This window comes from Pleurodeles waltl, chromosome 12, assembly GCF_031143425.1.
Source record: "Pleurodeles waltl isolate 20211129_DDA chromosome 12, aPleWal1.hap1.20221129, whole genome shotgun sequence".
NCBI lineage: Eukaryota > Metazoa > Chordata > Amphibia > Caudata > Salamandridae > Pleurodeles > Pleurodeles waltl.
In genome coordinates, this window is record NC_090451.1 from 265,102,271 (window position 1) to 265,117,996 (window position 15,726).

General features: G+C 42.5%; 1 protein-coding gene across 1 annotated transcript in view; it reads left to right on the forward strand.

Annotated features, from left to right (window-relative positions):
• HEATR3 (HEAT repeat containing 3) overlaps positions 1–15,726 on the forward strand; it is a 239,440-nt gene that overhangs the window by 149,514 nt on the left and 74,200 nt on the right. The window contains exons 10-11 of the mRNA XM_069218649.1: positions 7,646–7,728; positions 10,652–10,788. Of these exons, the coding sequence (XP_069074750.1) occupies positions 7,646–7,728; positions 10,652–10,788 (220 nt within the window). The remainder of the gene's footprint in view (positions 1–7,645; positions 7,729–10,651; positions 10,789–15,726) is intronic.

The following is a 15,726-nucleotide window of genomic DNA, read 5'->3' on the forward strand; positions in this document are numbered from 1 at the left end:
GTCTGTGCGATTCCTTGTTTTCCTTCCTTAGATGGTGGATGGTGTAGCGAGTGATCTTCCTTGAAATTCCCCACTGTCATATTTCTTGGGCTAGTTTGCGCAGGGTGTACGATTTTGTGCCTCCCTGTTTGTTCAGGCAGAACATGGTTTTAGTGCTGTCTGTTTGTATTAGCACGTTTCATCCTGTGATGTGAGCTTGGAAGGCTTTTAGTGCTAGGGACAATGTCTTTATTTCCAAGAAGTTGATGTGCTTCAGGGCATCTGTTCCATTATCCCTGTTCTTTCAGGTTCCCGGTGTGACTTTCCCAACCCTTGTGGGACGCATCTGTTGTGATGGACACTGCTGGGGTTGGTGTCTTGAATTGTCTTCCTAGGGTCACTTGTCTAGATTTCCACCACTATCTCCCTTTGTACTTTTGCAACCACTAGATCCTCCCAACTCCCAGTGGCCTGTGACCATTTGTTGCACATCCATTCTTGGAAAGGTTGCATGTGTAGTCTTGCACGTGTTATGAGTGGCATGCACTATGCTGTCATGCCCATTAGTTTCATGACTGTCCTCACTGTCAGAGACTGGCCCTTCTAGTATAGGTGAGCTTGCTCTGTCATCACCTTTATCCTCTTTGGTACAGGATATGCCTGTGCTGTCCTTGAGTTTAGGAATGCTCTCGGGAACATCTTTTCATGTTCCAGTTGTGGCAATGACGTCTTGTGCTTTATGGAGAAACCCAGGCATTCTAAAGTTGTGATTACTGTTTGAATCTCTTTGGCATTTCGGTTCTGATTTTGCCTTTACTAGCCAGTCATCCAGGTATGGGAATACAGGGAGTGCAGAATTATTAGGCAAGTTGTATTTTTGAGGATTAATTTTATTATTGAACAACAACCATGTTCTCAATGAACCCAAAAAACTCATTAATATCAAAGCTGAATATTTTTGGAAGTAGTTTTTAGTTTGTTTTTAGTTTTAGCTATGTTAGGGGGATATCTGTGTGTGCAGGTGACTATTACTGTGCATAATTATTAGGCAACTTAACAAAAAAAAATATATACCCATTTCAATTATTTATTATTACCAGTGAAACCAATATAACATCTCAACATTCACAAATATACATTTCTGACATTCAAAAACAAAACAAAAACAAATCAGTGACCAATATAGCCACCTTTCTTTGCAAGGACACTCAAAAGCCTGCCATCCATGGATTCTGTCAGTGTTTTGATCTGTTCACCATCAACATTGCGTGCAGCAGCAACCACAGCCTCCCAGACACTGTTCAGAGAGGTGTACTGTTTTCCCTTCTTGTAAATCTCACATTTGATGATGGACCACAGGTTCTCAATGGGGTTCAGATCAGGTGAACAAGGAGGCCATGTCATTAGATTTCCTTCTTTTATACCCTTTCTTGCCAGCCACGCTGTGGAGTACTTGGACGCGTGTGATGGAGCATTGTCCTGCATGAAAACCATGTTTTTCTTGAAGGATGCAGACTTCTTCCTGTACCACTGCTTGAAGAAGGTGTCTTCCAGGAACTGGCAGTAGGACTGGGAGTTGAGCTTGACTCCATCCTCAACCCGAAAAGGCCCCACAAGCTCATCTTTGATGATACCAGCCCAAACCAGTACTCCACCTCCACCTTGCTGGCGTCTGAGTCGGACTGGAGCTCTCTGCCCTTTACCAATCCAGCCACGGGCCCATCCATCTGGCCCATCAAGACTCCCTCTCATTTCATCAGTCCATAAAACCTTAGAAAAATCAGTCTTGAGATATTTCTTGGCCCAGTCTTGACGTTTCAGCTTGTGTGTCTTGTTCAGTGGTGGTCGTCTTTCAGCCTTTCTTACCTTGGCCATGTCTCTGAGTATTGCACACCTTGTGCTTTTGGGCACTCCAGTGATGTTGCAGCTCTGAAATATGGCCAAACTGGTGGCAAGTGGCATCGTGGCAGCTGCACGCTTGACTTTTCTCAGTTCATGGGCAGTTATTTTGCGCCTTGGTTTTTCCACACGCTTCTTGCGACCCTGTTGACTATTTTGAATGAAACGCTTGATTGTTCGATGATCACGCTTCAGAAGCTTTGCAATTTTAAGAGTGCTGCATCCCTCTGCAAGATATCTCACTATTTTTGACTTTTCTGAGCCTGTCAAGTCCTTCTTTTGCCAAAGGAAAGGAAGTTGCCTAATAATTATGCACACCTGATATAGGGTGTTGATGTCATTAGACCACACCCCTTCTCATTACAGAGATGCACATCACCTAATATGCTTAATTGGTAGTAGGCTTTCGAGCCTATACAGCTTGGAGTAAGACAACATGCATGAAGAGGATGATGTGGTCAAAATACTCATTTGCCTAATAATTCTGCACTCCCTGTACATGTATTCCCCTCCTTCTTAGGTCTGTAGTGAAACACTTTGTAAAGGCACAGGATGCTGACTTTATGCCGACTGGTAGTATTGCAAACTAGTAGTGTACTCTATCTAGTACAAATCTGAGGTACATTTTATGCCCCGGATTCATACGTATGTGTAGGTGGGAGTCTTTGAGATCCAGAGTAGCCATGTAGTCTCTATCTTAGAAGTGGAATCATTCCTTGGAGTTTTGTCATCTTGAAGTGTTGAGTACAAACTATTGCAGTTAAGAAACTGAGGTCTAAGATTGGTCTCAGAATTAGATCTTTTTTTAGAACCAGAAAATAAGGTGAGAAGTTTACCTCATTTCTTTCCCTTGGCGGTACTCTTTTGATAGAGTTCTTTAAGAGTTCTTTCACCTCCTTTCTTAACTGTATTATTATTTTTTCCCCCCTCAAAACCTTTTGGCTTTCAGCGGTTTTTGGGCTGGTTCTTTGGTTAGTTCTATGCAATATCCATGACCTATCTCGTTCAGAATCAATTTGTCTGATGTAATTTGTGCCCACTCTTTTGGGAAAAGTCCTATTCTGCCTCTCACTGGAGTTATGTGGGGGCCTGGGTTGTTGCTGGGTAAATAACTTGATGGTTGTTCCTCCTGCCAAATCGGGGGTTGTCTACTTCCCCTTCCTCACGCCTGTAATAGCTGCCTGGCAGGGTGTTGCCACTGTTGATAGGTGGACTGTTGCGTGGCTTGATGGGAACTGCCTTGTGGCTGTTGTTGCTGTTCCCCTTGCGTGAAGCCTCTCGATCTGAGGGCCTTTGGGTTGAGCTTCCACCCCTTCTGAAAGAGCCTCTGAATTGGAGGGCTCCCATATCCTTGGCCGTTTTGCTGTCCTTATTGATCTGTTGTAAGGACTCATCCACTGCTTGGCCGAACAGAGAGTCTCCTGTAAAAGGCATGTTAATTATGGAGGCTTGCAGCTCTGGTTTGAAACCTAACACTCTTAACCAGGCATGTCTTCTGTAAGGAAATGCCTCCTTGGCATGGTTACCCCCTGACTTTTTGCCTTTGCTGATGCTATGTTTTGAATTGAAAGTGTACTGAGGCCTGCTAACCAGGCCCCAGCACCAGTGTTCTTTCCCTAACCTGTACTTTTGATTCCACAATTGGCACACCCTGGCATCCAGATAAGTCCCTTGTAACTGGTACGTCTGGTACCAAGGGCCCTGATGCCAGGGAAGGTCTCTAAGGGCTGCAGCATGCCTTATGCCACCCTAGAGAACCCTCACTCAGCACAGACACACTGCTTACCAGCTTGTGTGTGCTAGTGAGAACAAAATGAGTAAGTCGACATGGCACTCCCCTCAGGGTGCCATGCCAGCCTCTCACTGCCTATGCAGTATAGGTAAGACACCCCTCTAGCAGGCCTTACAGCCCTAAGGCAGGGTGCACAGGGTGTGCCAATTGGGGATACAAAAGTACAGGTTAGGGAAAGAACACTGGTGCTGGGGCCTGGTTAGCAGGCCTCAGCACACTTTCAATTCAAAACATAGCATCAGCAAAGGCAAAAAGTCAGGGGGTAACCATGCCAAGGAGGCATTTCCTTACACCTTATCTGCAGATACACAATGGCAGGGTGGTTCTCAGAATCAGCCCACAAATCCTACCTAAGGTAGTAAGCAGTTTTCACATCAAAGCATACAACTACCACTGTTCTTCAAGGATTCACAAACACAAATGGAAAAATCTCTGCACACCTTGGATGTAAGGGGTACCTCACTATACTATCTGCTAAAAATGAGTTTTTCAAGGTAAATCAGTTGTTTGCATGCTTTGCAAAAGCAACAAAAGGGTCACCAGTAACAAAGGGAATAATCTTGAGATGGATTGTAGAAACAATACAAACGTCCTACTCAGGCAGGAATAATACTGCCCACATGCTGAAGGCACATTCAAAAAGAAAAAAAGGGTGCAATGTTAGCTTTCCTAGTATAAATTCCCATTGACACAATCTACGCAGCAACGACATGGGTATCCCCACACACATTTGAAAACATTACTGTGTGGAAGTACAAATGAGCAAGGAAGCACAAGTGGGACAAAAAGAACTGCAGCACCTGTTTGCAAACTCTTCCTCATTTCATTCCAACTAATCCAAGGGGAAGGGATAATCTAATACACAGCATGTGAATCTAGAAAAGGATTCACACTGCAAAACGAAATGGTTACTTACCAGTAGGAGTAGTTTTGCAGCTTGAATAATTTTCAGGATTCACATGTGACTCACCCGTCTCCCCAGAAATTGGAGATAATGCAACCAGGTGGGAAGAATAGACAAAATAACAAGCAGGAAAAAAAAAATCAAAATACAGAAAAAAAATCTGAATATGGCGTCTATGCACAGGAACATTTAGGGTGCCATCTGGCGTAGGAGACGGGCATGCCACCAAGTGGTGGTCGACTCTCACAAGAAAAAAAAAAAGGAAATAAGTCAATTCTGGACCCAGCCACTAGATGGTGGAAAAATGCACAGGATATGAATCCAGAAAACTCTTCAAGCTGCAAAATTACTCCTACTGGTAAGTAATCATTTTGTTTTTAGCTATTGTCGTTGTTTAGGCAGCTGAATAAACACAGATGAACACGGATTTCAAAATGTTAGGAAAATACTGAGGTCACCAGTGAAATCCACAACAAATAAACACCGAAACTGCTATGTCTAAATGTACCGGACAACCCTTATGGAGGAACCAATCATTTTATCAGGCTGTATATGCCTGATACACTCCTGAGCTAACATTACTCCTCTTGACCATCTGCACGCCTTGCTCTCATGTTCTTGAAACTCTGCATGGCGGTAGTTGTAAATAAGATCTTACACAAAAGTATGTGATGACAGACTCATTGTGTTGCCCAATGTCTGTCTCCAAATTAACACATGAAATTCTGAATCTGCTGATGGATGACTTGGTGTGAATAAAAGGAGTTGCTCCTATTTAACCTATCTCTGCATATAATCCAGTAACTAGGCTTTCACATAAATCAGTGGAAAACTATATTAGGTCCAGCCTTGAGAACATTCGGCAAACTGTGAAATGAAGGTGGCACTTTAAATCAAGGTTTCAATTTTGCTTGTATGTCAAGTTGCTTTGATAAAATTAATAGTGACCCAAGTTTCATGTATATTTGCAGATAGTTATATTTTATCTTACTTGGGTATTGCTTCGAAAGATGTAGTAGACTGTTCATAGGGCTACACCGCGGCAGGAAACATCATGAAAATGGGTTTGATATAAATAGTTCCATGCTGCTCAGTTGCAGCATATCGTGCACTAGTTCATTACTACTTGCTTAATCCACATGTAGCAATGGAGAGGGCATAATTTGTTTAATTTGAAATGGCTAACATACTTGCGTTCTTTGACTTATACAGGAGGAGAGAGGTATGCCAGCAGAATTTACCTTGGAGGGGTATCATATGCAGTCTTACGACACACAGACATTGAAAGGTGTCATTGAAACTAATTCCCAGACACTAAATTAATTTAGGAAGGTATTTATGAAACAGATCTATTGGTCAGTAACAAATTGATTCCTTTACGTGAACTGTAAAAAAAAAAAAATATACATAGGAAGTAAAATTATTCCTATCCTAACGTATGCTCAAGTTAGAGTAGCCATTGCGTCCAGATGGCCCAAAGCATGACAGAAGCAAACCATACAAATCCATAATACTGTATTACAGCTTAAATGCCAGCTGTACCAAGAAATTGATCAAAAACCTTTAATCATTCCTATGTAATGCTATAAGCCCTTTGCAGATCCCTCAAAGGAAAAGTGTTGGCGCACCCTAGGCATGCTACTGTCAGGATCAGTCAGGCAAGTCTGTTCACATCAAGGCTGTCTTATTGAATGTATAATACCAATTAATTAAATATGGCTCGATCTAGAAGCCATGTCACACAATGTGCTATTAAGTTGTGGCCAACCTATTCTCCTAATTGCACTTATGTTGTTTTTACATCCAGTATGGGACTGCAGAATGATACCTGAATACTGGCACAGCGTGATAATGAGATGCTTGGCATAATATAGGTGCAGTTTCCAAAATGTTGTATCACTTGTGAAAGTTTTCTAGGCCTTGTGCGGCTACTGGCAAGCATAAAGTATCCATGGTTGATGTTTGAGAAAACGCTAATCTGACTGTCTGATCCATCTTTTTCTATCAAAATGTAGGGACACTTTGAGGAACTCGTACACCCCAAAGACAGCAGCAATGGTACATGACCAAAAGTCAGAGCCTTAAAAGATTAGCCTGAGGATCGCACTTTTATTTCTGCAGTGTGGGTGGATAACCAATCTGCTGTCACTAAAATGATGGTTAAACAAGCGCAGTGGGAGCTGCTTCATCTGTTGCTTAGTTACTGGATTCACTTTTCTGGACTGTGCTTTTGACCATTCATAATGTGCCTGTAACACTAACCACTGTATTTTATTGGGCTTTCAACCCCTAGTAGTGTAGGACTCATTTTTTTTTTTTTTATTGCCAAGAAACTATGGCGATTGAGTGCCTTTTAAGAGAACATTTAACATAACATGAACTTTCCTTTTCATAAGACAAAAGAAGTGCATTCTAAGTTTGAACTTGCCATGCTTACTTGACAATCACACCTCTTCGTGTCGTATTCTTCCTACAGACGCATTAAGGTCATTGTAATTAGTTTGAAAACTCTTGGAATGATTGGCTCGAAACAAACGCATTCACACCACTCTTGAACTGCTTTAGCTCTCACTTAGCCACTGTTTTGATTATAAATTGTAGGATACTGGACCAGAATGTTATGGGAAACAATGCGTAAAGAAAGTACAGAAGGAGTGTGGCAACGTCATAGACTAGGTGCGGTTTTCCTTCTTGAATATTCCCCATCCTTGTTGTTTCACAGGCCAAATGCCACCGCCTGCGGAAGAAGTACTTTTGGTCATTAAACAAAATACTCGTCAAATTGATACCAGGCCCATAGATTTATGTTGCTTTAAATTCTGTGAATGCTTGAATAGCTTTACTCATCATAGCTTCTGTTTCCTGTTATTATTCTTTTTCCTTACCACGCCTCCTCTTTTCCACTTCGCCCTTCCCATGTGAGTCGTATCATAGACTCGAACACCGCTTTCATATTTGTAGTTCCATAATCTGTGGTAGTGGACTGACAGACGTGGTTAACGTTATTGTGGTATATGTAAAAGCAGCAGATTCTCCAGTCATTTACTGTTGTTCTTTTTTTCATTTTTAAGATTGTGGAAAAAACCTCCTTCCCAAACAGCACTGCCTTAGATGTATGTGCGAAGAACCCCTCTTGGAAGGTATTAATTCGAAAGTAAGAGATTTAATGGCATGCATTGAACTATTTTCTTAGTTGCATAATTCCTTCATTCAGTTTTGTTGCTAGGAAAGTAAGCTGTATTAAATTTGTTTTCGTGCTTTATCCCCCGCAAAGTTCACTGTACCTTATACATTGCAAACACTCTTGTTCTTTTTATTTTTAGCAATCCTCATAATAATGTGTAACACATTACATTTATCTTTATAAAGCAACAACGATGTTTTCTGCAATATCATGATATCTGCATTGAGCACTGAAAACTTTACAGGGAAATGGGGAAGGAGTGAGGTCTAGCTTGTGCAGATGCTCACGACTGGTCGTGCCATAATGTTTATGGTACAGAGGACTTTGAACATAAGAGAAGGTGCTATGAGAATTCCTTAAGTTACATCAAGTCATGCACCTTGGTAATGGATATTTTGAGATTTATTATGCATATACAATTTTGGAATTTTATAGCTGGGACAGGAGCCAATGGGTTGATCTAGAAAACCTTTGAAGCCAGGGAATGACTATTTTCCAGCCAATGATTGTGCATAGATACTGCTTTTAATGAGCTATTCCTTTGTCACAGGTTTTGATGGTACAGGTTTCGGTGTTTTGAAGTAGGGAAAAAATCTATATAGTTGCATAAAAATAATTGTTGCTGCCAGTACGCTTACACCTCCTAAGAAGGCGGTATGCTATGATTTAAAAATTGTATTTCCTAATTTTCTTTTTTTTTTTTTTTTTTTTAGTTCCGATAAGACCAGACATTAAGTTAAGGGAGTGCCCTTCCAACAACCTGATATTTAACGTGCAGTACCCCAGTTCTTATGTTTACTCATTCTAGACAAAAATAATTATAGACTTCTGTGTCATGCGTCACATGGAGACGGTGTCACTGCGGCTACAGCCACACAATACCCGTTATTGTCCATAATTACAATTTAATTCTCTTTCACGTTAATTAAAATGATGCCCCATGTGTACCATGCAACATTTTATGTATTTGTTCATGTCCTGACTAATATTTTCTACGATATTTGAAAATCCCAGTTGGGTTGAGCGAGGGGCTGTTTGAAGGGTCGTGGGAAGTATGTTCCAAGTCTCTGATTAGTGTGGATATTACAGCTGTGCTCCGTACTGTTTATGACTAGGTGACCAGATCTCGATTTTATTTCCTCACTCTTCAGACCGATTTTAACTACTCTAATGCCATTCAGATTATTAGAGTCGGACTGACTATGGATCTAATCATTGCTCATAATGTAGTGTACCATGCATCATTTTCTTCATTAGGTTTGTGAGGTTAGAGTGCTCTTCACCATTGTTCTCCAACTGTGTCCCAGTGGGACCCTGTATATTTAGATTTGTTAATCTGTGATTAACTGGGGAACCCTCTGGTATTTCTGGCACCCAAGTTCCCAGAACCCCTTAGGTCGGTAGTTCATTAAACTGGATTGCTAATAGTAGAAAGGCAAATATGTACAGGTAAAATAGAAATGTACAGATTTCCGATATTGATTTATACTAAAGCATAATTCAGTAAATCAAATAATCGCCTCTCTCTGCTGTGGAGAGAACAACCTTAAATAATGCATAAATTAAGGAAGACTAAGTAGAGCAGTGAAAAGTAAGTGAAAGTCTAGAGTGTACAGTTAGAACCTGGGCTTAATATGATATGTTAGGCTTCTCAAAAATGTGCAGACAGTGAAGTGAGTACTTTCTGTGCTTATTCATACTAGGTGTGGGAGGAGTCTTTTCTGACCAGAGTTGGTATTGCTTGGATTTTAAGACTGTGCATAATCCAAGATTTGTGAGCAGGATAATGATACACAAATCTAGCCTAATGAGTGTAGACCGTGGCTGTCAAAATAGGTTGAATGTAAAATAAAATGTCTAATTAAAAAAAACGAAAGGTAAATTAAGTCAAGTACTTAATTAATCTCTGTGGTAATCTAAAAAATGTAGTTGTAGAAGGGACACGGAACCTTTTTTTGTTTTTGCAGTTTGTGTAATTATTCACTGAATTTTGTTAATACATAATATACTTTTTAATTTGAAAGACATTATCCGTATCCCATTGCTGGGTGTTTTAGTCCCTCTGGGAAGGCCTGTAACCCTCCCATTTGTGTGCCTTTCTCCTTTCAGTTAAGAATCCCTTCATCCTGTGTCCGTGACCTTTTCCACTTCTGATCGATTTGCCTCTTCAAAATTCAAATTGGATTGTGTTTGCTGACATCGTCCCTCTCACATTCTCACTCCTCCTGTAGTTTCTCTGTACTTTCCTTTAATAAGCAATTTTGCTTTTTTCTTATTGAGTGTCATGTACCTTTTACTTTGTGTTTTATTTATATGCTACGTCACTTCTTATCTGTAGTTGCTGTGTGCAGTCAATTTAATTGGCTTTTTTCTTTGGGTGTACTTTTATTTTAGCCTTCTATTTGTGAAGACACTTTTTTTTTGTCTTGACATTTTTTCTTTTTGTTGTAAGACCTTCCAGTGTTATAGCTTTCACAACTTGTTACAGTCAGTTGTTTTCGTTGCACTATTATGTGTATATTAGTGTAGGAGGGCTGACTATTACACGCATATGTACAAGTTTGCCTTCATACTTGACCAGGAACCAACATTCACTTCTAAATAGGGGCTTAATTTAAAGCCCTCTAGGACTCTACTGGTTGCATTTTATAGCTTCCTTTTTTGAAGTGTTCATAGTCCAATATGTTATTGATTATTTAAGCAGGAGCCATTTGTTTTGTTTCTCGTTTTAATTTATTCTTTCTATTCCACATGTCTATTGCTATATATGGTCATTAACATTTTTCTAGCTGCAAAATTCTATACACTATTGAAAACATTTTGCCATTTTTACATTCAAATAAATGTGTTGCTATACATTTGTGTATTAATACATTTTCTCTTTTATTCATAGAATGAATACTGTCCAGTATAGAGCCCTAACCTGTCTCCATAGCATTCTGTCTGTGCTAGATATTGAAAGTCTTGGCGGGGCATCTGCACTTCAGCACCTTGCACAGCATCTCTCGGAGATTCTGTTTTCTCAAACAGGCAAGTATTGGAGTCAGATTGTATTTTCATGCACGTAAATTGCTGAACACATATTCTAAAGAATTGCTTCTCCTTCCCTTGCCTTATTGAGGTGAAAGCCAAAACAACCAAACAGGAAAACCGTTTGTCTTTTTCTCTTACTGGTTTGTGGCAATGAGATTCGCATTCTTCCTCAGCAAAACAAGTCGAGGAGAAGTCCAGTGCTGGAACATAAGCTTTAGTGAAAACAGAAAGGCAGAGGAGCGCCCTGGGATCCCTGTGGAGAGACAAAGAGAAGGAGAGACGTAGTAGCCCCACAAGGCTTGAAGAGGCGGTTTTCGAGACCTCATAATTTCACTGTGTGGATTTGAAGCCCATTTGAGAGATGCCCTGGGAAAGCGGCTCAAAAGAAGTATTTAGCCTGACCACCCCAGATGGGCTTGACTGCGAGTTGGTAACCATAAGATTCTCCCTTGGGGGGAGGGGATGGGGGGCATATGAAAGCAGCTTTCGGCAGCAAAGGGAACTGTCTGATTGGTTAACCAGCTTCTAACGTTCCACTCCCAGTGTTATTAGCCATTAATTTCCCCTCACCTTGAAGATCAGTTGGCCCAGTCATTAAGAAATATTAGTAGCCCCAGCCATTAATCAGTAGAAATGGCTGTACATAGCATGAAGTTTTAGTAGCCCCTTGCATTAATGTCCCTAGGCAGCAATGACCTATAATGCCCCTCACACAGTATAGGTTGAATCATTAAGAGATCTCAATAATCCCAAGGATTAATAACAATACCTGTCCCTATGTAGCAGGGAGCTTAAATGTACCTTTGCATTAATAAGCAGCACCATTCGGTAATAGCGATTAATGACCTGTCGCAGTGATTACCAGCTGACTCAATTTATTAAGGCCCCCCACACTGCCAATATTCCCCTGCATTCACTCTGTTGACCATTATGAAGCTCTTAGAATGATATCCGTGAGTAAGGGAGATCGCTTTCCACAGACACTAATAAGCATCAATATCGGAACCCATTAAACATCAGTAATACTCCCATGCATTAACAATGGTACCAAGCAGTAACAATCAGTATTGGATCCAGGCAGGCATCTGTGTTTCAGAGGTTAAACAAAAGACAATTTGTAAGGAAATGCCTCCTTGGCATGGTTGCCCCCTGACTTTTTGCCTTTGCTGATGCTATGTTTACAATTGAAAGTGTGCTGAGGCCTGCTAACCAGGCCCCAGCACCAGTGTTCTTTCCCTAACCTGTACTTTTGTATCCACAATTGCAGACCCTGGCATCCAGATAAGTCCCTTGTAACTGGTACTTCTAGTACCAAGGGCCCTGATGCCAAGGAAGGTCTCTAAGGGCTGCAGCATGTCTTATGCCACCCTGGAGACCTCTCACTCAGCACAGACACACTGCTTGCCAGCTTGTGTGTGCTAGTGAGGACAAAACGAGTAAGTCGACATGGCACTCCCCTCAGGGTGCCATGCCAGCCTCTCACTGCCTATGCAGTATAGGTAAGACACCCCTCTAGCAGGCCTTACAGCCCTAAGGCAGGGTGCACTATACCATAGGTGAGGGTACCAGTGCATGAGCATGGTACCCCTACAGTGTCTAAACAAAACCTTAGACATTGTAAGTGCAGGGTAGCCATAAGAGTATATGGTCTGGGAGTCTGTCAAACACGAACTCCACAGCACCATAATGGCTACACTGAAAACTGGGAAGTTTGGTATCAAACTTCTCAGCACAATAAATGCACACTGATGCCAGTGTACATTTTATTGTAAAATACACCACCAAGGGCACCTTAGAGGTGCCCCCTGAAACTTAACCGACTGTCTGTGTAGGCTGACTAGTTCCAGCAGCCTGCCACACCAGAGACATGTTGCTGGCCCCATGGGGAGAGTGCCTTTGTCACTCTGAGGCCAGTAACAAAGCCTGCACTGGGTGGAGATGCTAACACCTCCCCCAGGCAGGAGCTGTGACACCTGGCGGTGAGCCTCAAAGGCTCACCCCTTTGTCACAGCCCAGCAGGGCACTCCAGCTTAGTGGAGTTGCCCGCCCCCTCCGGCCACGGCCCCCACTTTTGGCGGCAAGGCTGGAGGGAACAAAGAAAGCAACAAGGAGGAGTCACTGGCCAGTCAGGACAGCCCCTAAGGTGTCCTGAGCTGAGGTGACTCTGACTTTTAGAAATCCTCCATCTTGCAGATGGAGGATTCCCCCAATAGGGTTAGGATTGTGACCCCCTCCCCTTGGGAGGAGGCACAAAGAGGGTGTACCCACCCTCAGGGCTAGTAGCCATTGGCTACTAACCCCCCAGACCTAAACACGCCCTTAAATTTAGTATTTAAGGGCTACCCTGAACCCTAGAAAATTAGATTCCTGCAAACTACAAGAAGAAGGACTGCCTAGCTGAAAACCCCTGCAGAGGAAGACCAGAAGACGACAACTGCCTTGGCTCCAGAAACTCACCGGCCTGTCTCCTGCCTTCCAAAGATCCTGCTCCAGCGACGCCTTCCAAAGGGACCAGCGACCTCGACATCCTCTGAGGACTGCCCCTGCTTCGAAAAGACAAGAAACTCCCGAGGACAGCGGACCTGCTCCAAGAAAGGCTGCAACTTTGTTTCCAGCAGCCTTGAAAGAACCCTGCAAGCTCCCCGCAAGAAGCGTGAGACTTGCAACACTGCACCCGGTGACCCCGACTCGGCTGGTGGAGAACCAACACCTCAGGGAGGACCCCCGGACTACTCTACGACTGTGAGTACCAAAACCTGTCCCCCCTGAGCCCCCACAGCGCCGCCTGCAGAGGGAATCCCGAGGCTTCCCCTGACCGCGACTCTCTGAAACCTAAGTCCCGACGCCTGGAAAAGACCCTGCACCCGCAGCCCCCAGGACCTGAAGGACCGGACTTTCACTGGAGAAGTGACCCCCAGGAGTCCCTCTCCCTTGCCCAAGTGGAGGTTTCCCCGAGGAACCCCCCCCTTGCCTGCCTGCAGCGCTGAAGAGATCCCGAGATCTCTCATAGACTAACATTGCGAACCCGACGCTTGTTTCTACACTGCACCCGGCCGCCCCCGTGCTGCTGAGGGTGAAATTTCTGTGTGGGCTTGTGTCCCCCCCCGGTGCCCTACAAAACCCCCCTGGTCTGCCCTCCGAAGACGCGGGTACTTACCTGCAAGCAGACCGGAACCGGGGCACCCCCTTCTCTCCATTCTAGCCTATGTGTTTTGGGCACCACTTTGAACTCTGCACCTGACCGGCCCTGAGCTGCTGGTGTGGTGACTTTGGGGTTGCTCTGAACCCCCAACGGTGGGCTACCTTGGACCAAGAACTAAACCCTGTAAGTGTCTTACTTACCTGGTAAAACTAACAAAAACTTACCTCCCCTAGGAACTGTGAAAATTGCACTAAGTGTCCACTTTTAAAACGGCTATTTGTCAATAACTTGAAAAGTATACATGCAATTTTTATGATTTAAAGTTCCTAAAGTACTTACCTGCAATACCTTTCGAATGAGATATTACATGTAGAATTTGAACCTGTGGTTCTCAAAATAAACTAAGAAAAGATATTTTTCTATACAAAAACCTATTGGCTGGATTTGTCTCTGAGTGTGTGTACCTCATTTATTGTCTATGTGTATGTACAACAAATGCTTAACACTACTCCTTGGATAAGCCTACTGCTCGACCACACTACCACAAAATAGAGCATTAGTATTATCTATTTTTACCACTATTTTACCTCTAAGGGGAACCCTTGGACTCTGTGCATGCTATTCCTTACTTTGAAATAGCACATACAGAGCCAACTTCCTACACAATTGCTCTATTTAAAAATAGTGCTGCTTTTCAGACATGTTGTTATGTATCTGGGCTTTTAACGACGCCCACCTCGCGCCCATCACTACCACTTGTTCATGGGCTTGCATTACAAAAATCCGTTGACGTTGGTAAATGGTTTACGTTTGTTCCTCCTTGGGGAGGTTTTGTTACTGCTTTGGCCATCGCCCCTGGTACATGGCTAATTGCACTTTTACCGATACGTTTGACTGCAAGCAAACTTCTTTTTCCAATTGTGTGTCTCTTCACGCTGATGCTCATGGCGGTCGTGGCGCTGTAAATCGGCTTGTGTATGTGAAACTGTTTTACTTTTCATTTTTAATTAATCTGGCAAGAAAAGTCTGATTAGGAGTTTACTACACTAATAGCTCTAACTCGAGCAAATGCGAGACCCATTACATTGCAAATGATTAAAATAAAAACAATTAAAACAGTCAGCCATGATCAAAAGACATTGTTACAAACGTATTACCTTATAACAAGTATAATGTAAAATCGTAGAACACTAGGATAGGCCACTATATAAAGTAACATACAAAGAAATAAAAGGCATATAGAAAGAAAATAAGAACAATAGCAATGAGGATGAGATAAAACAATTATAGAACAACGCAATTCAACACCAGATGAGGTAGCGTCAGACATGTTAAAAGCGTTTAAAGGCTTTGGGCCCTCTAGCCTTAGAGATAGCCAATTCAAATTCATATATCTTACAGAGAACTGCCCACCACTCGGATACCTTAGGAGGAAAGGAACTTATCGAAGACCTAGCTATACACAGCTGAGCAGTAATAAATATGATTGACATTTGCCTAGGGTTGTTTTGTGAGCTAACATCATCTCCTTAGTGGATATCTGACAGTTGTATCCAAGATGGTATATGGACAGCAAAACCACCCCAACCAAAAGTCCTGCCACACAGGACAGCTAGCAAATATCATGTTCAATATCTGCTGCGGGAAATCCGCACTTATGACATCGAGTCTTATTAGAGGCCGGGCTCGAAGCCTGTTTAGAGATCCTTTCAGGGTTATAACAGAGCACACAGATGGTCTTAAACTGCTAAAGCTTTAAGCTGACAGATGTACAGAGCGATAGATACTCTAAG